Source organism: Sprattus sprattus (assembly GCF_963457725.1).
Source record: "Sprattus sprattus genome assembly, chromosome: 9".
Lineage (NCBI taxonomy): Eukaryota > Metazoa > Chordata > Actinopteri > Clupeiformes > Clupeidae > Sprattus > Sprattus sprattus.
In genome coordinates this window covers 27,402,880-27,424,325 of record NC_137928.1, presented here as the reverse complement: position 1 = coordinate 27,424,325, position 21,446 = coordinate 27,402,880, and the positions used below count along the sequence as shown (strand labels likewise).

Genomic DNA, 21,446 nt, shown 5'->3' with positions numbered 1-21,446 from the left:
GAAAGGATTTGCCTTCTGGTTACTTGGGTCAATCCAAAACGACGGGAGTACATATCTTTGTAATCCCACGGTGGACATGGGGATTGAAGCCTGTCATTAACTAGTCACATAGGAGAATGACAAACAGTCGTGTATTATGATGCAAACTAAAGAAGAACAATTTATCAATAGTCCACATGCAACTGTGAACACAGTTACAGTGTTCTTTAGACAGTTTTGGACAGTTTTGGACAGTACAACTCCAATGATAGACAAATGTTGATGCATGAATCAAAAAGGCAGGAGAAAAGTGCAGAGATATACGTCAAATGTCATTTATAAATCAGACCTTTGCCAGTGGTATCTGTGCTGTCCACATGTTGTTATGGCATATTGGAAAGCCAACATTAGTTTCCAATAAAACAAACCACTTTGTTTTGTTTTGGGATCCAAAAATGGATCAAATACTTTCTCCCCAATTTAGCAGTAAAGAACTGTTTGACTAAAATAGAATTTAACACTGTGAAAGGGCAGATGCAGTCAGACTAAAAAACTGCTACAACCAAACTGCTTTTTTAAGGTTTCCCTTTCCACCTAGTTACATATAACATATACAATACATATGGAAAGTCCAGAGATGATGCCGAGGGCAAAGGTTCCCTTTTTCAGAGCACAGATGAATAAGCTCCCATTGAGCTCAGCACCTATGGGAGCAGCTCTGCAGGCGGGTTTATGGGTCCAGAGTACAGGGGCCCCTCAGGCTTAACCGAAGCCAACGGTTCTCAAGTCTCATTGTACATTGTGCATGTAGCTTCGCATCTCTCATGCCGTCCTCCCTGTCTTCTCCCCTAGGGGCAGCAGAGCACAGTGGGAATCAGGGCTCTGATGTGGTTGAGTTGATGTTGGCCCACGTTGGAAATTCTTTCAACTGGAACATCGCCACACCCCAAGTGTTCAGGGCCAATTGCACGCACAAGACACCCAAGAGGTTCAGCACGATGCCAGCCTTTGCCTGTAGGTAGGTCAGGAACATACAATCACAGTTACATAAAGCAAAGCATGTGGGTGCTCTTCTTATTTAATTATATATTCGAAGAAGCAGCTCAGATGCTTTACCATGTCCATGACTTTGAGGTTCCCGTATGAGAAAGCGATAGCATTGGGCGGGGTAGCCACTGGCAGCATGAAGGCCAGGGAGGCGCAGATGGTGCTGGGCAACATGACGTACAGCGGGTGCAACTTGATGGCAACAGCCTAAGGATGGACAGCATATCATGGCACTATAACTAGCATGCTTATTATCATCACTGTTTATTATGGGAAAGCAACTTGATGGGAACATTTAGGAGCTTCATTAAGTTCACTAAGGAATGGAGAGGGTTTATAAGCACTATGCTGATTCTCATGTTATCACAAAACATAACTCAAACATTAAAAAGAAAAATCATAATTATCACAATGTCTAGCTGAGAGTCCTCTGTTTTCTACTGAGTTCTACTTAAGTCAGTGGCCCTGGTCCATATCCTCTTACCATTGAGGCCAGTATGGGCAGGAAGAGAGTGGTGGTGGCGGTGTTGCTGGAGCACTCAGTGAAGGTGGCGATGAGCATGCAGATCAGGAAGGCAATAGCAAAATCTGGGACGTTCTTCAGGGGCTCTAGGCTTTGACCGAGCCACACAGACAGTCCAGATGTCTGTGTGGAGAAGCATCACGGGATGTCCAAATGCAGTAGGGTTCATAACGAAACGCAATGTTGCAGATGCAGTTGAGATAGTGGTGCATAATAAACTTTCGAGAATGTCCTCATAGAGACAGAACATAGAGACTTATCTGATTGCATTTTAACTAATGTATAACTCAATGTAAATCATTTACCTCAAGTATGTAACAGTCACAAATGATATAGACACACATGAAACTCAATCTACGTTAAAAACTAAAAAAAAACTTGTGGGAGAGTCTTATGGCTTTAGGCTGGAATCTATTTCAAATGTACCACTCCAGCTGTGGCAATCAGCAAACAGGCAATTTACAATTACACTGTAGCAGTAGTATTGTATTGGCCCTGCACTATTACACTGTAGCAGTAGTATTGTATTGGCCCTGCACTATTACACTGTAGCAGTAGTATTGTATTAACCCTGTACTATTACACTGTAGCAGTAGTATTGTATTGGCCCTGCACTATTACACTGTAGCAGTAGTATTGTATTGGCCCTGCACTATTACACTGTAGCAGTAGTATTGTATTAACCCTGCACTATTACACTGTAGCAGTAGTATTGTTTTGGTCCTGCAGTATTACACTGTAGCAATAGTATTGTATTAACCCTGCACTATTACACTGTAGCAGTAGTATTGTTTTGGTCCTGCAGTATTACACTGCCTCATTAGGAGAGAAGGGGTATACCTCACTGCCGCGGGCCAGAGCAAAGCCCCCTCCCAGCAGTAGGAGGATGTTCCAAGGCATCTTCTCATGAACCACCTCCCAGTGCAGCAGAGCTGGTGGGGCCTTCTTGCTTTCTCCTACGTGATAAATCACAATCTGTCATCATTACCTTGAGTGGTGAGAGGCCTGTTCAGGGTACTTCAGAATGATCCCAACCGTCATGTACAGAATTCAGTTGTTTCACAGAGCAGTTCTCTGGCTCATTTCATAAGGGTGCTTTACAGTTCAGAGGTTCACAACATGATTCGATCAGTCATGTAGGCTCTGTAGGCTAATGTTATGTATGCTGTAGTGTTAGGCTAATATGTCTGAATAGTTATCCTGGTTAAGGTGGTGGTTTTCTGTGACAATCAAGGACAACAGCCAAACACCCTGAGATAATGAATCATAATCGTAATCCAAAAACATTCTCATGTACAAGATAAGGGTATGTGTCTATAAAATGCAACCTGATTGCTACAAAGTCATGAAATGTACAGAACACTATAGTTTCTAAGCAATGATTGTCCATTAAACAAATAAATGACAGTAGAAATGCTCCCATGTAATTCAAGCTGAGTTAAGTGGTGTCCTTCTAATGAATCCTGGTGACATCCCTCCAGGTCAAAGCTATTTCTCAAATGTAAGTAATCCTAACAGGTAGCCTTTGTTTGGTAAACAGAGCACTTGTCACCATGATAAAGTGAATTGAACATGAGCTTTTAAATATGAGACAGAGAGAGTTTAAAGACTTCCTTGAGAGTATCTATCCAAGCACTGGATACATTATTTTAAATAAAGGAGAACTCAGGGACACTTTTGGTCTACAAAGTTTCAGAGGTCTTTGAGGAAATCATTGGTACTGTGAACAAGTGAGCTCTCAAAGTCATCATACCATTCATATCACCTGACCTGCCCCCAACACAGAAGCACCTTGGCAACTGGGAGGGAAGGGCAAAGAAAAGCGTGGACATGAAAATGGCGACAGTGCCATCGGTGACATACCTGAAACACAAGACACAGGGCCATTAACACTTAAACACCCCATGCATGAGCGACATAGGAATGAGGTGAGTATATGATCCTTGCAGCTCGTGATTGATTAGAATACTGATTATTTCATTGATAAGTGACAATTATAAAACAAAGTTATTGTTTTATGAAATGTGATCGATTGGATAATGACTATAGCAACATTTGAAAACATTGCATGACTTTGAAACACTAATTTGTATGTTCACTTTCATGGTTAAATGGTGTTGGGGGTTGGGGTGGAGGGACACTTACTCCTTTTCTTGGTTGAAGAGCACCGTAGCCCAACCGGGCATGAAGCCTGGCTCTCGGGTGAACCAGAGCAGCACCAGCAGCACAAACACCAGCAGCACATTGCCCTCCGCATAGGTCATACTGCCGAGCTTCTTGTATTCATCTTTAATCACCTGGTACGCTGCCCTGTCACTGTCAGATTTGGACCCACATCCAAATGATTTCTTGAGGCTGTGGAGTCATACAATGTGCAGTACCAAACAATTAAGGATCAAACGTAACAAGTGCCGGTTACACTTAATGTCTGTGAAAGGATTTTTAAGTAGTGCGATTAAACATATCACAGTAGACATCCAGACATCCCAAACATCTTGGGTTTGTGTTATTTTAGGCACTAAAGCAGTGTCAGCTATTTCCACACTTTCTTTAGTCAATCTAAAGAGTGGATTAAGCTTGTTGTTATTTCTTGTGAAAAATGTTCCAGTCAATCCAGCCATTGTCATTCAACTACATACTTGAATCCCAGGTACATGAACTGAAGCCAAAGCCAGGAGATCACCAGCATCAAGACCATATTGGGAAAGCAGAAGCCAAACCATGTGGCAAAGTTGATAACACCACCATTGGCTGGAAACAGTCTTCAGCAAAACGAGAGAGGGAGGGAGGGAGGGAGGGAGAGAGGGAGAGAGAGAGATTTTAGTTGGAAAAAAAAGCACAGACGTATTCTGACAAGTCATGGCATATTTTTGGCAGAACACATAAATTAATCTCACTCATCCATCTGTCCCTTGAGGATGAGATTAGGAGTGGTGCCAGTGAGGGTGGCAGTGCCCCCAATGCTAGCCGAGTAGCACACACACAGGCTCATTCCCTTTGACAGGTTGGTGTAGTACTTCTCACGTCTTAGGCGCCTCTCGTCAGCACGAGTGTATCCATCTTCTGCCACTTTCTCTGAAGTCATATCAGGCTGGGATTAGTTACCTCTAACACACCCAGTCACTGTAAACAGTCAGTTATCAGTTAGATCTGAGGAAGAATACAGTTTTTCCAACACACTGTGTCAGCATATCCTTCTCTTTTCTTAAAGGACAAGATGACTGACGGGCCGCGGATAACTGCGACCTGTTTTCAGGGCTGTACAAAAAATCAGACTGAGCTCTTAGAAACATCCCCAAAACACACCAACCTGGTAGTCACAACCTACCGGTGGTTATGCTCTTGTCCTCCTTGGTCTCATCCATCTCAAAGCCCTCGTTGGGCCAGCCGCTCTGGAACTCCTTCTCATCCGCCTCGGCCTCTGTTCTCTGGAGCTGGGCCAGCACGGCCTGAGCGATGGGCAGCATCATGGCTGTGGAGGCCGTGTTACTGATCCACATGGACAGGAAGGCAGTGGTGCCCATGAAGCCCATCATCAGCCTATACAGGACAGGAGAGGAAAGAGAAGAAGAGGATAAGGAGAGGGAAGAGGAGGAGAGGATAGGGAGAGGGAAGAGGAGGAGAGGATGGGGGGAAGAGGAGGAGAAGAGAGGAAATTAAGAAAAGAACACCAAATGAAATGGAATGGAAAGTAAAGGATTGAAAAGGAAAGGAAAGGAGCAGGGAGAAAAGCAGGGGAGAGGAGAGCAAAGGAAAAGAAAACAAGAGAAAAGAAAAGGAATCAAAGAACTCATTTCAGGGTAGGAGATGATTTGGCAGGAGAGAAACCGGGAGACGGGCAGGATACAGAGAGAGAGGAGGGTAAAAAGGACACAGAGAACAAACAAACAATAAAGGGCCATCCTGAGCTATCTCTAGGACAGATAAGATAGCTAGATACCACGTACAGGGCTGGTTTCACCCCGACCAGGAGCAGCACGCGGAGGGCAATGCGCTTATGAAGGTTCCAGTTCTCCACGGCAATGGCCACCAGCAAACCTCCGATGAACAGCATGTTGGAGTCTTTCAGATACTGGACACACACCTAAAGACAAGCCACACACATGCTACTCATCAGATAGTGGACACAAAGCTCTTAACAAATGAGCAGATAAAAACAGAGATTAAAACAGTATGATGACCATTCATAATGTCAATGAATCTGTTGCGAAGGCGAGCCCAGAGGTGAAGGCACAGTGTTGCCGGGGGCTTGAAGACAGCTCACCTCTGAGGACTCCATGATCCCCATGAGGGGGAAGAGGATGACGGGGAGCAGGGCAGTGACAGCCAGAGGGATGCACTCTGTGCACCAGTATATAGCCATCAAGATGATGGCAAAGCCACATTTTGCCTCCTGTAACACAGATCCCACACTCTGTCAGAAGCAACACTTCAACAACAATACATGTCACTTTGAAGACACCGCTCTGGGAAAACTACACAGGAACTTGATTTCATGTCAATTATGGGCAATTTGATTTATGAAGGGTGCTTTATATGTCACAGCTCATGTCTAGATATAACTTACTGCCAGACATTTTAAACGAGTTTCACAGAACCGCTTCAGTCTTTTTATTTAGGGATTTTATGATCTCAAGACATGTTAGTACACCCAATACATTCCAGGTGAAAACATATGAGTTACTATGGCCTTCCATTTGAACAAACGTAGAATGTGATCAGCTATTAGTTGTGCCACCAATCCTAACCTTTTACTCCTAGCTTTACAAAGTCATTTTTGTATACTCAAATTGTCAACAAGAAGAGATTTGAATTCAAATGTCTGAGCTAACTGTGACTTACAAACAAGAGCGGATTTGAAAAGATGTCAGGTGAAAAGACTGTAGAAATAAGACTGGGCCTATTTTTCCAAGTCCTTTGTGCTGTACTCCTGTGACATCTGATTATTTACCTTCCCTAATCTTATATCACCTAATAGACACATTTTCACGGAGAAGCTATTTTTGAGAATGCTCCATTATAATTAACTAGCCAGAAATAAACAAAGGCAATGTTATCCGTCAGTCCAGAATTTAACACACGCATGTTAATTGATTTGGAAAGGTCTTCAATTAGCTTTATATGAGGCACATAAAAAGCTTTTTTATTATGTTACTGCAAGACATTGCCATATTTAGTTCAAATGTTTGTTTCTCAAAGAAGTGGTATAAATGTTCTCACATACTCACCGGCCTATCAATAACCAACGGTAAGGGCAAAATCAGAAGTGGTGTCAGAAAAATGATCACGTAATTGCGATAGCTCAACAGCCATTTCAAACACCCTAACATTGCTTTAGCTCAAGAAGAATTCACCAAGAAAAATTCAATTAACATGGAGAAAAGGTTTGGATAATTGATGATACGACCACACTGTTGTCAGACAGAGCAGCAGATAGAGTTGGTGTATATATAACGCACTCTGGCAGAATTAAACATTAACCAAGGGGGGCTGACAGACAAATAGAGTGAACAGAAAAACGGATGAGAAGATAAACAGCCAGAAGGAAAATAAAGAGGGGGCATACGAAGAAAAAGGAGGAGTCAGAAAGAGGGAAAAGGAGGGAACATCTGTAGAGAGAGTGGACAGAGGAGCAGAAATAAACCACAAGAGGCCTTTGAGACGCTTTTCAAAGATAAACTGTAGAAAGTCATTTGGTGGAGAAAAAATGTTTAATGACCTAAGCATGTTTTATGACTATGACATTCATGCTTCTCTACATTCTTCAACTGATGAATTAAAGGAAAATGAAGTCTTAAAATCCCCATGCATTACATTTGACCTAATAACACTAAAAACAACATGCAGCAAACAGCACCATATAATTAGGATAATGCCATGTTTGCACAACAAATGATAGATAGATGGCCATGATGATGACTCTGTAAAACATTCATATGACAGAAATCTTTCAATTACACTGCTGGTGTGTCCACAAGGCAAAGAACAATCACAATATCACTATAAGGCTTGATGGAATATTTCCAACTAGGCAGTAATTTGCCACATGTCAGAGCTGAACCAGGCTCTCTTCTGAGCACACCCATTCTGAGGGAAAGTTACATAAAGGTGACTGTTTATGGCCTGAGACAACCTTGGGTTGGTGTGAAGCAAGAGCTCAGCACAAAACTCCTGAATACGTTAACTATGAACCATAAAAGACAACAGGAGGGATACAACCTGTGTATCAAGTACTATTTTGAATCCCCTTAATTTCATTTTTTGGAGATGTCTAGTTAAATGTGTTTTGCTTCAGGGACAAGTTTGGGCCTGATCTGGTGAGCGCAGATTGTGGAACGCTTTTGAGAGCCAAGGAGCTTTCATTTGTTCCAGACTAACAATACATTTGTGTGTAGAATTAAAGAAAATGTCAGCATTATGTGAGGAGCCACCCTGTCTGTCACCAGACGTGAGTGCTCATGGTTAATCTCTATTATAGTGGCTCTAAAGAGTCTTGGTCTAAGACTAGCGAGGGATACCATAAGGCAAGCACAAACCTGGCAAAGATCCACATCAGCACAGTTGGCACTGAGAAAAGCTTGCTAGCAGTCTTTTGGTGACTTAGTTGGCAACGTCACACTGTGAGGTATTTTCTGGGTGGGTTGTGCCGTCCTGGAACCACAGAACACAAGGTACATAGCCTGAAAGGTTAGTTTAGTGGGAACCACAGGTGTTAATCTGTCCTTTCTATGGACACATCAAACTGAATAGGAAGATACCAAAACCAGTTGCCCATTAAAATCAAGAAGAAGGAAATTGTTGCATAGTGTTGCCATTCATTTGTCCATGAGGAAAATTCTATTTTCAAAAAAATATATTAAAAATAAATGACAGGATTATTAATTTTGACTCATTCAAATATTATTTAAGAAGAGCAATCCCCGGTCACTGTTGTAGAAAAAATTGCAAAAAAACATTTGTGGACTGTATGTTCAGAATATTATTGCCACTGGCATTTATTTGTATTTCCCTGCATAAGTTTGGGTGCTACATATTTATCTTCACACAAACCCAGTATCGGCCAAACAAGTTCAAGCCCAATAAACTGTTATAACAAAATCTCACCTGTGTATCCCCTACAGATGCAGTTCATCTTTTCCCACATTTGCCATAACATGGTTGCATTTACAAGATTACAAGTATTCACGACTTGTTTTGACAGATAACGCAAACAGCAACAACTGGAATCCACTACACTATAATGAGTCAAACGCTTTGATATTTTGGATGTTATTCATCACCACTCAACATCCGTCATCATCATTTTGGCAACCCACCATACAGGCACATTTGATCTGACAACCACATGGCAAGTATTTCAGGAGTATTTATCAGTCCACATATTTTTTAAGGAGGGGGTTGATACCATTTCTATTCCAATCTGACCATATCTGCGAGGGACAGTGTGAATCATTCCGGTGCTTCAGAGCAATGAAGACTGACAAGCACAGGAGATGAAACATCATTAAAAAAAAAATCAAAACCCGAGGTTGAACTACACAAATGATATTTAAATTGGATTTGGAGAAATGGCCTTCATCTACTTAAATATCAAAAAGGTTTGCTGTTTTATTTGACTGTTTTCCATTTAGTTTGTTTTCTCTTGTGTATAATACTTTTCATAAAAAAAACCCTCACTCCATATCAAATGAATCCAACTTTAAGCCTTTCAGCCAATTTAGACCTCTGATAGGTATTTGGTCTCTGGGATCACCCTATAAGAAACATTTAATGGTAAAGATACAGACTTTAATATTCATAGACAATCATGAAAACATACATTAAATACTGGGTACATGCACTGAACATAGAGAGAGACAAACAGTTTTATGATAGACACTTATGGCTGTAGACTCCCTTAAGTGTGTAACACACAGGTGTCCTGTGTCCAATAAATATAGTGCTTGCATTACACAGACTAAAAATGGATGTGAAACCCTCAGAATTAGATACTGAAGGTATACACCAATCTCTTCAAATGAATAAATATTACATATCGAAGTCAACACAGTGCATCTTGGAAAAGGCATGGGAACCAAATATGTTTTTGTCAGCATTGGAGTTAAAATCAGAAAATAAAGGTTTGTTTCAATTTAAGTTAGACTATGGCCACCAAAGTAGGCATACTTATTTGTAAAATGATAGTCCCAAAATGTATCAATTTTAAATGTATAAAATCACAAACAGACTGCTGAAAGGATCTGTCAAGATGGCAACAGACTAATTGACTTTATGCAAAGCTTTCTCACAGATTCACAAATTCCCCTAAGCCAAAACACAGCTGTGCTAACCAAAAGTGGTAACCTGAATCAAAACATGCCAATCATTCAAATCAGCTCAACTGGATGAGCCACAAACCCTAATTGTAATGGGTACAGCAACCAAGGGAAATCGCATGAATGACAACGGCACTCCAACTAAAACTTGTCATGTTTCTCTTACATCTGTTTCAAATGGACATGATACCACCCCCTGCATGAAGCAGGGATTAGCCAGGAAGTGACTTCCACAAAATTGAACATAGAAAAAAAATGTCATACGTTATCGCTTTCCATATATGTCCTCATCTCATGCATACTTCTTTTAGGCTGAGTATGCTGAAAGAGAGGAGTCTATCATTTCATTGACAAAGCTGATATTAGGCAGCAGACTGAGTTTATAGAATCAGTTGTGCGTGACAACTCCAGGCACCATGGCTGACAACAATATACCCTGTCAAACTAAATAGCTGTGAGAGAAAAACTGTAAACAAAGAACAAAAGGCCTTCTGAAATTAAGAAAATGTGAGAACTATGCTTAAACAGAAGTAAAAAACAAAACACATGACTAAAAAGGCAAAATGAAAAGAGATCAGACCATTTTATAAACCATTGACATTAAAACCATTAAAGATATGATGATTCCTCCAAATCCTCACTAATTACTTCAGGGAAAGTAATCAATGTGGCTGGTAAAATGGTACTGCAAGACAAATGTCATCTATTCTGTACCATGGTCTTGTGTAACTAAGCATGTCTTTGACTAATGTTGAGTACATACAGTGTAAAGATCTACATGGGGTGTACATATTTTGATACAACTGTATGTAGGTACCATTTTTTAACGTATTACTTAGAAAGTCACAGCTGGGTCATGCAAGTCCTGAAGCTTTTCTTGTGTTACTATATGTGTTACGTCTCTTTATGAGGCAACTGTGAGTCACTGCTTCTGGTGACACTATTTCCACAGTGGGAGGGGAACTTAGGGCAGTGGGCGGGCGGCTGGTAAGGCGGTAGGTGGAGGTTTGGCGGTAGGTGGGGGTTTGGGTCACTGGGTGGGCAGCTGGTAAGGTGGTAGGTGGAGGTTTGGCGGTAGGTGGGGGTTTGGGTCACTGGGTGGGCAGCTGGTAAGGTGGTAGGTGGGGGTTAAGGAAAGAGAAGTTTCTGGATGAAGAATAGTGGGGTTTACTCTTCAGATGGCGTTTCCTGGATGGGAGCCTCCACTTCTGCCGGTTCCTTCTCAGACTCGGGGTGGTTCTCTAAGCCATCACCATCACTTTGGAGAGGTGAGTCCTCAGTCTTGGGGTTCTCCTCGAAGCCTGAGCCCTCCCCCTGGGTTGCCACTCCTTCATATATGATGTCTTCAGGGTCTGGGGCCGGAGGGCAGAACTCCTCCTCTGGCAAAAGTTGATGGAAGATCTTCTCAGCCAGCTTGACAGAGTAGTCACAGCCCAGGTTCACGTCAGGGCCTGTGCAGACATGCACATTGCTGGGCAAGTCAAAGCCGTCGCTGCCGTCCATCCTGGAGATGTCCAGCATGTTGAAGTACATCGCCCACATCACTGTCGGTCGGCCATTCCTCTCATCGCCCTCTTCAAGTTCCTCTCCGGGGCTGGAGGGCACATAGAACATTCTGGCAATGAGAGATTCCAGGTCCTCTCGGGCAGTTCCTTTGGAGGAGCAGGTGAGATGAACCAGGAATGTGCCGGGCATGCAGGTCATAGAGGAGGAGCAGAGCTCGACCACGTGCACCGCTGGACCACCAGGCTCTAGAGGAGGGGCTGTCAACAGGGAGATCTGTTGGTCAGAATCAGTGGGCAGCACCGACCTGTCCGTGATGAGGACTGCCCTAGAGATGTGCCCCTCCTCGGTGTTCTTCCACCGTTGCCTCACAAAGCTGTCCTCCACTACAAAATGGCTGCAGCTGATTCGCTGCCCGTGCGTGTCGATGACAGCTTTGCATCCGTTAGTTTCCTTGTCCACGACCAAACACTGGACGGAGTGGCGGAGGCAGTAAATGCCTCCGAACACGGCACTCATCCGGCAAAAGCACTGCGGTATCTCACCCAGGCCATACAAGGGGAAAAGGAAGGGTGTGTTGCCGTAGCGACCCAGGCAACGCAAGAAGTGCTGAGTGGCTTTGAGGCCGTCCTCTGTGCACGTCTCTTTTGTGACCATGGCGATGGAGTGCAGGACGAAATGCTGGAGGTTCTCTGTGAGCTTCTTGGTTTGGAGGAACTCCCAGAATGGCTGGTCAGAGACCTCCTGATACCCCTCAGGATGCTGCTCGAAGTCCAGGCAGAAGGTGAGAAACTTCATCAGCATACGCTTCTCAACCATGGTCAACTGCTTGCTGGCAAACACGTCTGCCCGAGAGCAAGGCACCTGCTCCACTCTGCCCTGGCGGTAGGTCAGGATGCGGGTGACTATTTTAAACTCCGTGTACCGGCTGACCTTGGACTGAATCAGGAGATCAACCAGGCTGCCACGAGAGTAGATCAGCTTGGACACCAAGTCAATATTGAACCTGCGGCCTTCCTTCACAAGATCAGCATAAGTTATTTTCTTTTTCTTCACCTCCTTGGCTGAACATGGAGGGCCAGCTGTGGAGTCCTCCTGTTGTTTCTTTTCCTGTATTTCTTCTGATTGGCTGGCATCTTGCAAGGCCCCTTCCTCTTGAACACCACATCCACCATCTTCTTGGGTGTGTTGAGTTTCAATACCGGTTGGGGTTTCCTGTGTGACGTCAGGACTGGACTCCCCCTCCCCCTTTGTTTCCTCTTCAGGTTCTGTGGGTGGAGGTGCTGCAGGAGATAATGCCTCAGTCGCTTCTTCTTCTTCAGCCTCTAAACTGGCATAACAGGAGACCTCCAAGTTGGTTATAAAGGAGTCATCAGCGCTGAGAGGCAGCACCTCCTCCCCATCTTCCAGTTTCTTCCTCCACTCCGCCACATCCTCTGTGCTCTGAGATCCCTGCTGACTCTTATACTCCTCAATCCAGGACAGGAGGCTGTTGAAGTTAAAACCGGCCCATTTACTGGAGTAGTAGTTCCTCCGGTCAATGTGCAAGACCTTCTGTCCCACCCTGGAGCATGCTGATGCAATGATGGACTCCGTGAGGCCAGTGCCAAGTATGACAACATCAAATTCAGATGGAAGATTGTCAGATGCCATCTTGAATTTAAAACCTTTGACAAAGACAAAGATTAAAGAAATCATTACAGGATGTTATTGTACCCTACAAACTCCAATACAGTGATATTGCATAACACTAAAATGAGATTTTTGAGATAAAAAAACAGATTAGGTTCCTACGAGATTGCCTAAATCTGCATTAAGCCTTTAACATGAGCAGTGCTAGGATTAAGTTTGTTCTTTGCCAGCCAGTAACATATACAGTATACAACAGAAGTTCCTACACCCCTGTAAAATATCACTTACATTTCAAATGATTTACAATTGTATCAACTCTCAATAGTTGCATTATTTCTAGGTTGACAAGTAAAGCATTTCCTCATCTGAACAATCAGAAACTAATGCTTTAGAAAACACTGTTGAAAATAGAGACCTCATAGTAGAAACTCAATGCAACAAAAGTAAATATAGAAAACCTGTGAACATTGAAACTAAATTGAGTGCACCTGTCATTTCCAATCAGCCTACTTGCATGCATATGGTTATTCGAAATGAACATCAGAATTTCCTCACTCTTGGACCTATGAGCTGGATCATGACTGACTGGATGAGACTTCACAAAGATGGAAAAGGATACAGGAAGACTGGTGGTGACCAACTAAAAATCAGTTTAAACACAGTTGCAGCAGTAATCAGGAGGTATAGAGTATTATTTCTAATAAGAGCCACTATGGCCATCCTCCTAAAATCACGCCACGGACAGTGCTCATCTTGCACAATCTAGCTCTGAAAAACAGATGGGCAAGTGCTTGGCACAGGGGTTATCAATGGAAACCAAACTTTGTGTGACCAGTGCAAGGACATCAACCGATATAGCCGATATTTTGGGAGCACCTATTTAATCAGATGAAACCAAGATCATTTGTTCAGCTCAGCCGGGGTCCAGGATGTTTAGCATGTACCTGGCCAGGACTAGCAGTGAATGTATAGTCCTGACGGTGAAGCATGGAGGTAGGGTAGGTAGGTAGTGTGATATGGGGCTGCATGGGAGTCCAAAGGGTCTTGGGGAGATGACATTCAGAGACGGCACCATGAATGCCTGTGGATATACCAGAATACTGGCAGAAATGATGACTCCCAGTCTCCAGAAGCTTGGCAGAAGATGAATATGCTAGCATGATAATGATCCAATGCACACTACCAAAATCACATGAGTTTGTAATGAGGAAAAACAATTATGTATGTTGCCTGACTTGAATCCAATAAACGACTTTTGGAGTGTTTTGAAGAGATAAATAGGGCAACGCCCTAAGATGCAGTCTGCGATTCAACAGCAAAGAGCAGCTGCAAAAAAAATCTGAAGAATGGCATAACATCCAACCAGAAATTTGAGCAACACTGTTTCCTCCATGCCAAGGAAGCTTGAGTCGGTCATCAAAAATAAAGGTGGACATACGAGATAAAAAAAAAAGATTGGAATCTCAGAATAATAAGGTGTAGGCCTGACTGTGATGCCTGTATTTTAAATATAGTACATCTAAAATGTTAGCTTTGAATTTGACATAATAGCAAATACCCTATTCAACTTAGGAGTAATGCAATTACTGTAAAGTGATACAATTTTAAATAATTTGACATTTAAGTAATATCGCAGAGAGGTGTACTCACTTCTCTTGTATGTCGACTACAACAGCGCCAAGGAACATAAAAGAGGGTGTTGACACGAGAGCATTTGTTCTGCCCAAAATCTGCCCATTTTCTTTTCACTTTACATGAATAGGCTAATATAAATAATATAGCATTTCTAGAGAGCAAAAAACAAACCTTCTCAATCCCGGTTTTACTCAACAAACTATGCTAACCATACAGTCCATCATATGAACGTGCATATAAACGAAATGGTCACACCATCTGCGTGCTTTTTCTCCATGTCATGTCCACTTCCGGAGAGGAACAGTAGCTGATGCAGTTAGCATATGGCACACGACCATCACGTGCCTAATTTTAGTTTCGCAAACACAAGGAACCTTGGACGGCCGCGTCGTTTAGATGTCGAGCAATTTGAACATTTCGAGGAGTATAACGTAGAAAAGGTACAGACAAAGTAGCCACACTACGCTTTAAACATAGAGGGGGAATGCTTAGCTAACATTAGCTAGCCACAACAACCTAACAGTATTGCCAAACTGATTTCACTTTAAACGTCGAAACGCAATGGAAGATTCCGACACCAATGCAATCCTTCCTGACGGGGAAGATTCGTCTCAAGATAATTATAAATCAAGAAGAAATCTTTGTCTGACAGCTCCACCCTACTCCTGTCCATTTTCAGTGTCTGTCGAGCCTGTACTCTTTCTCTCAATGTTTTCATTGGCACTTCAAATGCCGCTTTGCACACAATACCTGTGGGATCGCATTAGTGAAGATCTGGGGTACAACGGGACCAAAATTGGAGGATGTAACAACAGCAGTGGGCCGCCCGATCCTCTCGAGAAGGTACGTAAAAGCAAAATCCTTGACGTCTCTGGTAAAAATGTAAACAAGCAGGATGGTTTCTTCTACGGAAGCCGATACAGGTCTGCATTAACCAATAGAAACCAATAGTAATATTTTCCCGTTTTCATAATTCCGTTTGGAACATTTTTGACAAATATAAAAATGCTTTTAGACCGATAATTATGGTTGAATTGAATTACATTGAATTTGTTTATATTTTTCAGTCCATAAAAAAGATAGAAACAATTGAAACTAAGATAAATTCAACTCAATGTTATTTATATAGCACCAAAACAATAAAATGGTCTCAAGGCCCTTTACAGAGCCAAGTGCCTGAACCCCCCTGGAGCAGACACAAAGGTGACAGGGGCAAGGAAAAACTCCCTGTTAACAGGAAGAAACCCGAACCTCGGCTCATAAAGGGGGGCATATTATGGGTGATAGAACAAGATGCATGAATGCACCAGTTTACTGGTCTTTTAAACCATCTTTAAAAATAACAAGTCCTTAATGCAACAGAACATAACTTTTTTTTCTTTCCCCAGGAGGTGGAGACCATGACGGCACACTGGAACTTGTACATCAATTTGGGTGGCTTTTTCATCAGCCTTTTCTCTACGACTCTATTTGGATCCTGGAGTGACTGTGCTGGAAGGCGCCCAGTCCTGATCTTACCCAGTCTTGGCCTGGCGGTTCAAGCTGCTGTTTATCTAGTGGTGCTATACCTGAAGTTGCCAGTGGCCTGGTTCCTCCTGGGAAGGTTCTGCAGTAGCCTCACTGGGGACTTCAACACTATCCTAGCTGGCTGCTTTGCCTATGTGGCTGACACGAGTGACAGAGTCTCCCGCACGTTCAGAGTGGCCATACTGGAAGCCTGCATAGGTGTGGCTGGCATGTTTGCAAGCATCATTGGGGGACAGTGGCGACGGGCACAAGGGTATATGCCAAATTTTTCAACCTTTAATTAATATCTGTAGTTGATTTTGACAGGAGATTTCATTAAAAGTCCAACAAGACATACAAAGTATGCATCCTCAATAACAGTTTGCATTTGTTTGTCCTGTTTAAGGTACATTAACCCATTCTGGCTGGTCCTGGCCACCAGCCTGGCATCTGCCCTTTATGCCTACCTCTTTGTGCCGGAGTCTGTGGTTCCCGACCCGGGGGCCAGACTGCTCACCACCAAGCACCACCGGGCCGTCGTCCACCTCTACAGCATCCCGGGGCAGGGGGGACGGAGGCTGAAGCTGTGGCTCTACTCCCTCTGCTTCTTCGTCGTGGTCACGGTACACTTCGGCAGCCGGGACCTGTACTTGCTGTACGAGCTGAGCACCCCTCTGTGCTGGGGCCCGGCACTGATTGGCTATGGCTCGGCGGTGCAGCACCTGACCTATCTGAGCAGCCTGGCAGGGCTGAGGGCCATGCAGCAGTGCCTGAAGGACTCCTGGGTGGCCATCGTGGGTCTGGCCTCCAACATGTGTGGGCTGGTGGTCATCTCTGTGGCCAACACCACCGCACTGATGTTCACAGGTATAATGTGGTCAACGATACTGGGTAGCTAAAAGATGCAGTTTGCGATTCTGGTGAAAGTTTGTCGATATTTGAGCTCAACAGCTAATCAAATTACACCCCCTGCTTATCTGCTCCTGAAGAAATGTTTGATTGGCTGGAATTGTTTATGGCTTGGTCCGAGCCTCTATGTTGGTATTCCAATTACAGTCAGGACAGGACAGAGTTGTGTACTCACAAAGGCCAGAGGGGTGCACACTGAATGGAAAGATGATAAGAAAAAAGATTGTGAGGAGCGATCAGCTGAATTTGCCAAAAAGTGTATGGGATTAGAACTGCAGACTGTCATCTCCTGTTGCACTTTTTATGATTATGAAGTTACAATAATCCTGTCACTTCTGCCACTAGAAGTCAAGTCAAGTCAAGTCAAGTCAAGTCAAGTCTTTTATTGTCAGATGCACAGAACAACAGAGTCGGACTGGGCACTGAAATTCTTAGGACAGGACACCGTACCACACTACCATAACATAACATAATATATAAACATATAAGTACTCCATGATATAACATAACATAAATTAACAATAAGTACTGAACATAAGATAAACATATGAAAAGACAAAGTAGTAGACCTAATAGATAAACAATAAATATACAATATAGATACTAATCATAAATACACATACTAAACAGATACTAAACAGATAAACATACCTACATGAGCTATACTGAACATATTATATCTATCCATCATACACTATCCATATATTATTCTTCCAATGAGATAAACCACTCTGATGGGAAGATAGATCATTAAGTTTAGTTTGGTTTAATGGCGTAGAGAGATAATGATAGCCAATGATTATGCCCCACCACTTGCTTACTTACAAGTCAAAGGAACCGAATGTTTGTACTGCACTGAAGGTAAATAAATGACTTTGTGTTATCTACTGTTATCTCAGTGCAGTGCATGTCAGGAAACTCACAGATAAAGACGGATCTGGAAGAGCAATAGACCCACATGTTTTTATGACTGGGTTCTTTCAGTGCAGGCTTTCTCCATTAAAATACTCATCCAGGGGTAAAGCTCAAGGGTCAGGTTGAGGAGTGAATTCAACTAAAGTATTCTTTCTGTCTGTTCTGCCATCTAGCGTTCTCCCTATGCTGAAATACTGAAGCTTTTGTGAATCTATATATATATAATTTTTTGGAAATTCCATACTGAGATGAGAACCGACACTTCAGTGGACAGGCTCGATTGGCTGGTCAAGAAACAGCCAATCAGGAACCACACATTTTAGTTGGTGAAAGTTTGGAAAGGAGCACCTGTGCAGAGAGACTGTTGCTAAGTTGTTAATAGATTGTTAAATACATTCTATTAATTTCTGTTAAATAAATTCTATACATTTCTGTTAAGTACATTCTATACATTTCAATAGTGTATTTTTTGTGGCCCGTTTGCAAGACTGTACAAAACACAGTCAGTAGATCAGACTTTGGTCGTTTTTTTTAGCTGTTAAGAATGTTACTATGTGTTTTGAAAAGGAGTGGGACGTAATTGAATCCCAAAGTGCTCCCTATGACTGGAGGGAAACTAAGGCCTGTTCTAGTAGGTGCCAATCGCCACAGGTTGTCCGGGTAGAACAGAGGATGCCAAAGTCCCAATGAAGATGTACTTATTCTCACACACACACACACACTCGTGACATAGTCTGTGAATTAATTGAATGAACCATGATAGAATAACCCGTGAATATTGAATGTCATGAACCGAGTTACACTTGTGCAGAGAGACTGCTGCTAAGTTGTAAATAAATTGTTGATAGATTGTATATATCACAATAATGTTTTCTTTGTGTGTCCCGTTTGCATCACCATGTGTGTACAAAACACAGTAAGTAGATCAGACCTTTGGTCGTCTGTTTTATCTATTAAGAATGTTACATTGTGTTTATTGTGTGCATGGGAATCATGTTTGCAATGTCGCAGCTCGCTCGTTGTTTGTATAATGATGGAATGTAGCAGTGTCCAGAAATGTTTGTCCGTGTTCCATCCCTCTAGGTGTTTTGAAAGAAATGCTAACACCTTTACCATGTATTTTTCAGGCTATGGACTCGGTTTCCTCTTCATGGCTTCAACTCCAGTTCTGCGATCAAAGCTCTCCAAGCTGGTGGAACCTTCCGAGCAAGGTAAATGAAATTGTGGAATTTAAGTCAAATATTTAGTACTTGTTGGTGTCCACCCAGCATTGGTCAAGAGCACTGTTCTCCTTCGGCTTGGACTAGATCTTTGAATTGTGATTGGTACAGGACATTGGTTCATTATTGTGGTGAACTTCCACCTGGTTCTCTGCAGGGGCACTCTTTGCATCAGTGGCCTGTGTGGAGGGACTCTGTTCCTTGGTGTCTAACGGAGTCTTCAACTCCCTGTACCCTGCAACATTATACATCATGAAGGGGTTTCCCTTCCTCTTCGGGGCTGTACTACTACTTCTTCCCGCTGGAATAATTGGGTGAGGAAATTGTTACCCTTTTGTGCATAAACTACTCACAGGAGACCTGTCCATTGTAGTGACAAAATAATTGAATAGCACTGTCTGTACACCAGAAACCACTCCACTGGTTCTTCTCTGCATATTAAACATTTCAAATCAACCACTAATTAAACTATTGGTTTGGCACTCCCTCTACTCATATGTATGTAAATCAGTGGAATCAGTGGAATATGTCTTTGTTTTTACTTCATGGATATCAACAGTGTGCCAAATGTTATTTGCCTTGAATTTCATGGCTACGGTTCCTGATAATTATTGTATTTTGGGGTTAAGACTGGTGACTGTTGAATCCTATTGAATCAGTATTGCAATGCCTAATTTCCAAGATAGTCAAGGATAACTGGGTTAAAATTCAAGCACATCTTGTATTGTTTCCTGAAAAATGATTGCTTATTGCTTGGGTGAGGGAATAAGAATGACTGTGATTATGACATTCCAGGACACTCGGTTGCCAGCAGAGGAGGACGGAGAATGCAGAGAGTTCCAGAATGTCTACGGAATGCTAGGGTGGAGAGTGTTCTGCAGAACTGAGTGTCTGTCATGCTCAGGTATGTTAGCTCTGGGAACCAAACAGCGGTACACTATTGGATAATAATAGATAGGGGCTGACACATGTTTAACCACACAAAAGGGAATATGAAGCTTTTTTGCACTTAAGAAATGAAAATGGTGTGTATATGTTTGTGCATATTTCTATTTCTGTGCCTTAATTTCTACACAAAATTCTGCCATAATTTTACTAATCATAGTACCTCTTTTAAATAACTGTAACAATTGAATGGTAACGGTTAAAGTTTGTATTTTGTATTCCAAATTTTGGAGCATCTTCTAATGTGAGGTCTTACAACACTTGTCTGTAAAAATAATCTGGTCCCCTCACTGAGGTGTGTAATATTGGGTTTAGACATACAGTAAACTATATACCTTTCCTTTTGGTAGCCTGCAAACTCGACATAAAATGTACTTGTTTATTATATTCACTGTGAATTATTTATTCATAATTATTTTACAGTACCTCTCTTGGTAAACAAAATTAGTAACATTGCGATTAGGGTCCAGACATGTCATCAGCACATAGACAGATTGGCTGTTCCTCTCCGTAATCCCAGCTCGTATGCTTATATAAGACTGACCCGTCTTTACTATGTGGACTATCACAACACAACATATGAGTGACGGGGGGGGGGGGGGGGGGGGGTTCCCCACAGTGTGTAGTGGCCAACTGACCCACAGGGGGGTGATACAATATCACATGCTTCCTGTTAACCTCTAGTGTGAACTGCCATGAACTGCTGACTGCAATCTGTGTTTACTTGAGATGAAAACAATGAAGACAATGTTGTAATGTTGAGTCTGGCAAACACTTGATAATTTTTATTGCCTTTGATTTTTACAGCGTTGTAAGATTATTGAATGTCCAAGTCCTATCTTGTATTAAATTCTATGCACAAACCATTGTCAATATTTGATCTTTATATGTGACAGACAAGAACATCAATTGTACATTAAGGCTACAGAAACATAAACCCCAACATAGGCAAAAGCCAACAACATCAGGACAGTGAAACTGCAGTGACTCCCCCTGACATATTATGTCAATAAGTGGTATTTGTTTCCCCTCTTGGTGAATACTGCATGTTTTTCCATTAACTGATACGTTTGAGCATTAGCAGATGACAAATGAGTAGATTAGTAGATTGACATGACAAATTATTTTCACAGTGATACCAACCACCTAAGTTATTGTTACTGCTTTATTTGATTACATACACATTTTTGTCTTAGGGCAATCCCTATGCATTACACTCAAGTGCCTGGTAAGTCTGTTATATTGTGATTACATGTAAGCTATGCGTTTCAGAACTTCATGCCTCATGTTTAAATAATTCCTTCATATAACAATTGA

General features: G+C 42.3%; 3 protein-coding genes across 4 annotated transcripts; 1 reads left to right on the top strand and 2 right to left on the bottom strand.

Moving 5' to 3' along the window:
* Nucleotides 1–853: 853 nt before the first annotated feature.
* Nucleotides 854–6,879, bottom strand: LOC308370416 (Na(+)/citrate cotransporter-like; the record flags this gene model as incomplete). The annotated part of the gene is made up of 12 exons (XM_080845068.1): nucleotides 854–991; nucleotides 1,096–1,233; nucleotides 1,511–1,672; nucleotides 2,390–2,505; nucleotides 3,315–3,412; nucleotides 3,695–3,904; nucleotides 4,189–4,311; nucleotides 4,447–4,624; nucleotides 4,878–5,089; nucleotides 5,497–5,633; nucleotides 5,814–5,942; nucleotides 6,778–6,879. 12 exons carry the CDS (start codon nucleotides 6,877–6,879, stop codon nucleotides 854–856), a joined length of 1,743 nt encoding a protein of 580 aa, XP_080701194.1.
* A 1,683-nt stretch (nucleotides 6,880–8,562) lies between these two features.
* On the bottom strand, nucleotides 8,563–15,516 carry LOC308370492 (rab proteins geranylgeranyltransferase component A 2-like). 2 transcript variants are annotated; one of them, XM_080845148.1, is made up of 2 exons: nucleotides 15,385–15,516; nucleotides 8,563–13,034 (listed from the first exon to the last, which is right to left on the bottom strand). In XM_080845148.1, the coding sequence occupies exon 2, from the start codon at nucleotides 13,018–13,020 to the stop codon at nucleotides 11,032–11,034; it is 1,989 nt and encodes a 662-aa protein (XP_080701274.1). In that variant the 5' UTR covers nucleotides 13,021–13,034; nucleotides 15,385–15,516; the 3' UTR covers nucleotides 8,563–11,031. The 2 variants fall into 2 exon arrangements, with proteins under 2 accessions (XP_080701274.1, XP_080701275.1); XM_080845149.1 differs by lacking the exon at nucleotides 15,385–15,516 and adding an exon at nucleotides 14,806–14,914.
* Nucleotides 14,937–20,568, top strand: slc46a1 (solute carrier family 46 member 1). The gene is made up of 6 exons (XM_080845150.1): nucleotides 14,937–15,477; nucleotides 16,023–16,414; nucleotides 16,547–17,007; nucleotides 19,092–19,175; nucleotides 19,342–19,498; nucleotides 19,980–20,568. Exons 1-6 carry the CDS (start codon nucleotides 15,196–15,198, stop codon nucleotides 20,044–20,046), a joined length of 1,443 nt encoding a protein of 480 aa, XP_080701276.1. The 5' UTR covers nucleotides 14,937–15,195; the 3' UTR covers nucleotides 20,047–20,568.
* The last annotated feature ends 878 nt before the right edge of the window (nucleotides 20,569–21,446 follow it).

Excerpts from the sequence above, each read along its gene's own strand:
- LOC308370492 (XM_080845148.1), bottom strand. The coding sequence starts at position 13,020 with ATGGCATCTGACAATCTTCCATCTGAATTTGATGTTGTCATACTTGGC.
- slc46a1 (XM_080845150.1), top strand. The coding sequence starts at position 15,196 with ATGGAAGATTCCGACACCAATGCAATCCTTCCTGACGGGGAAGATTCG. Across the intron at positions 16,415-16,546 it reads CAGTGGCGACGGGCACAAGG|GTACATTAACCCATTCTGGC; the intron begins GTATATGCCAAA and ends GTCCTGTTTAAG. Across the intron at positions 17,008-19,091 it reads CACCGCACTGATGTTCACAG|GCTATGGACTCGGTTTCCTC; the intron begins GTATAATGTGGT and ends TGTATTTTTCAG.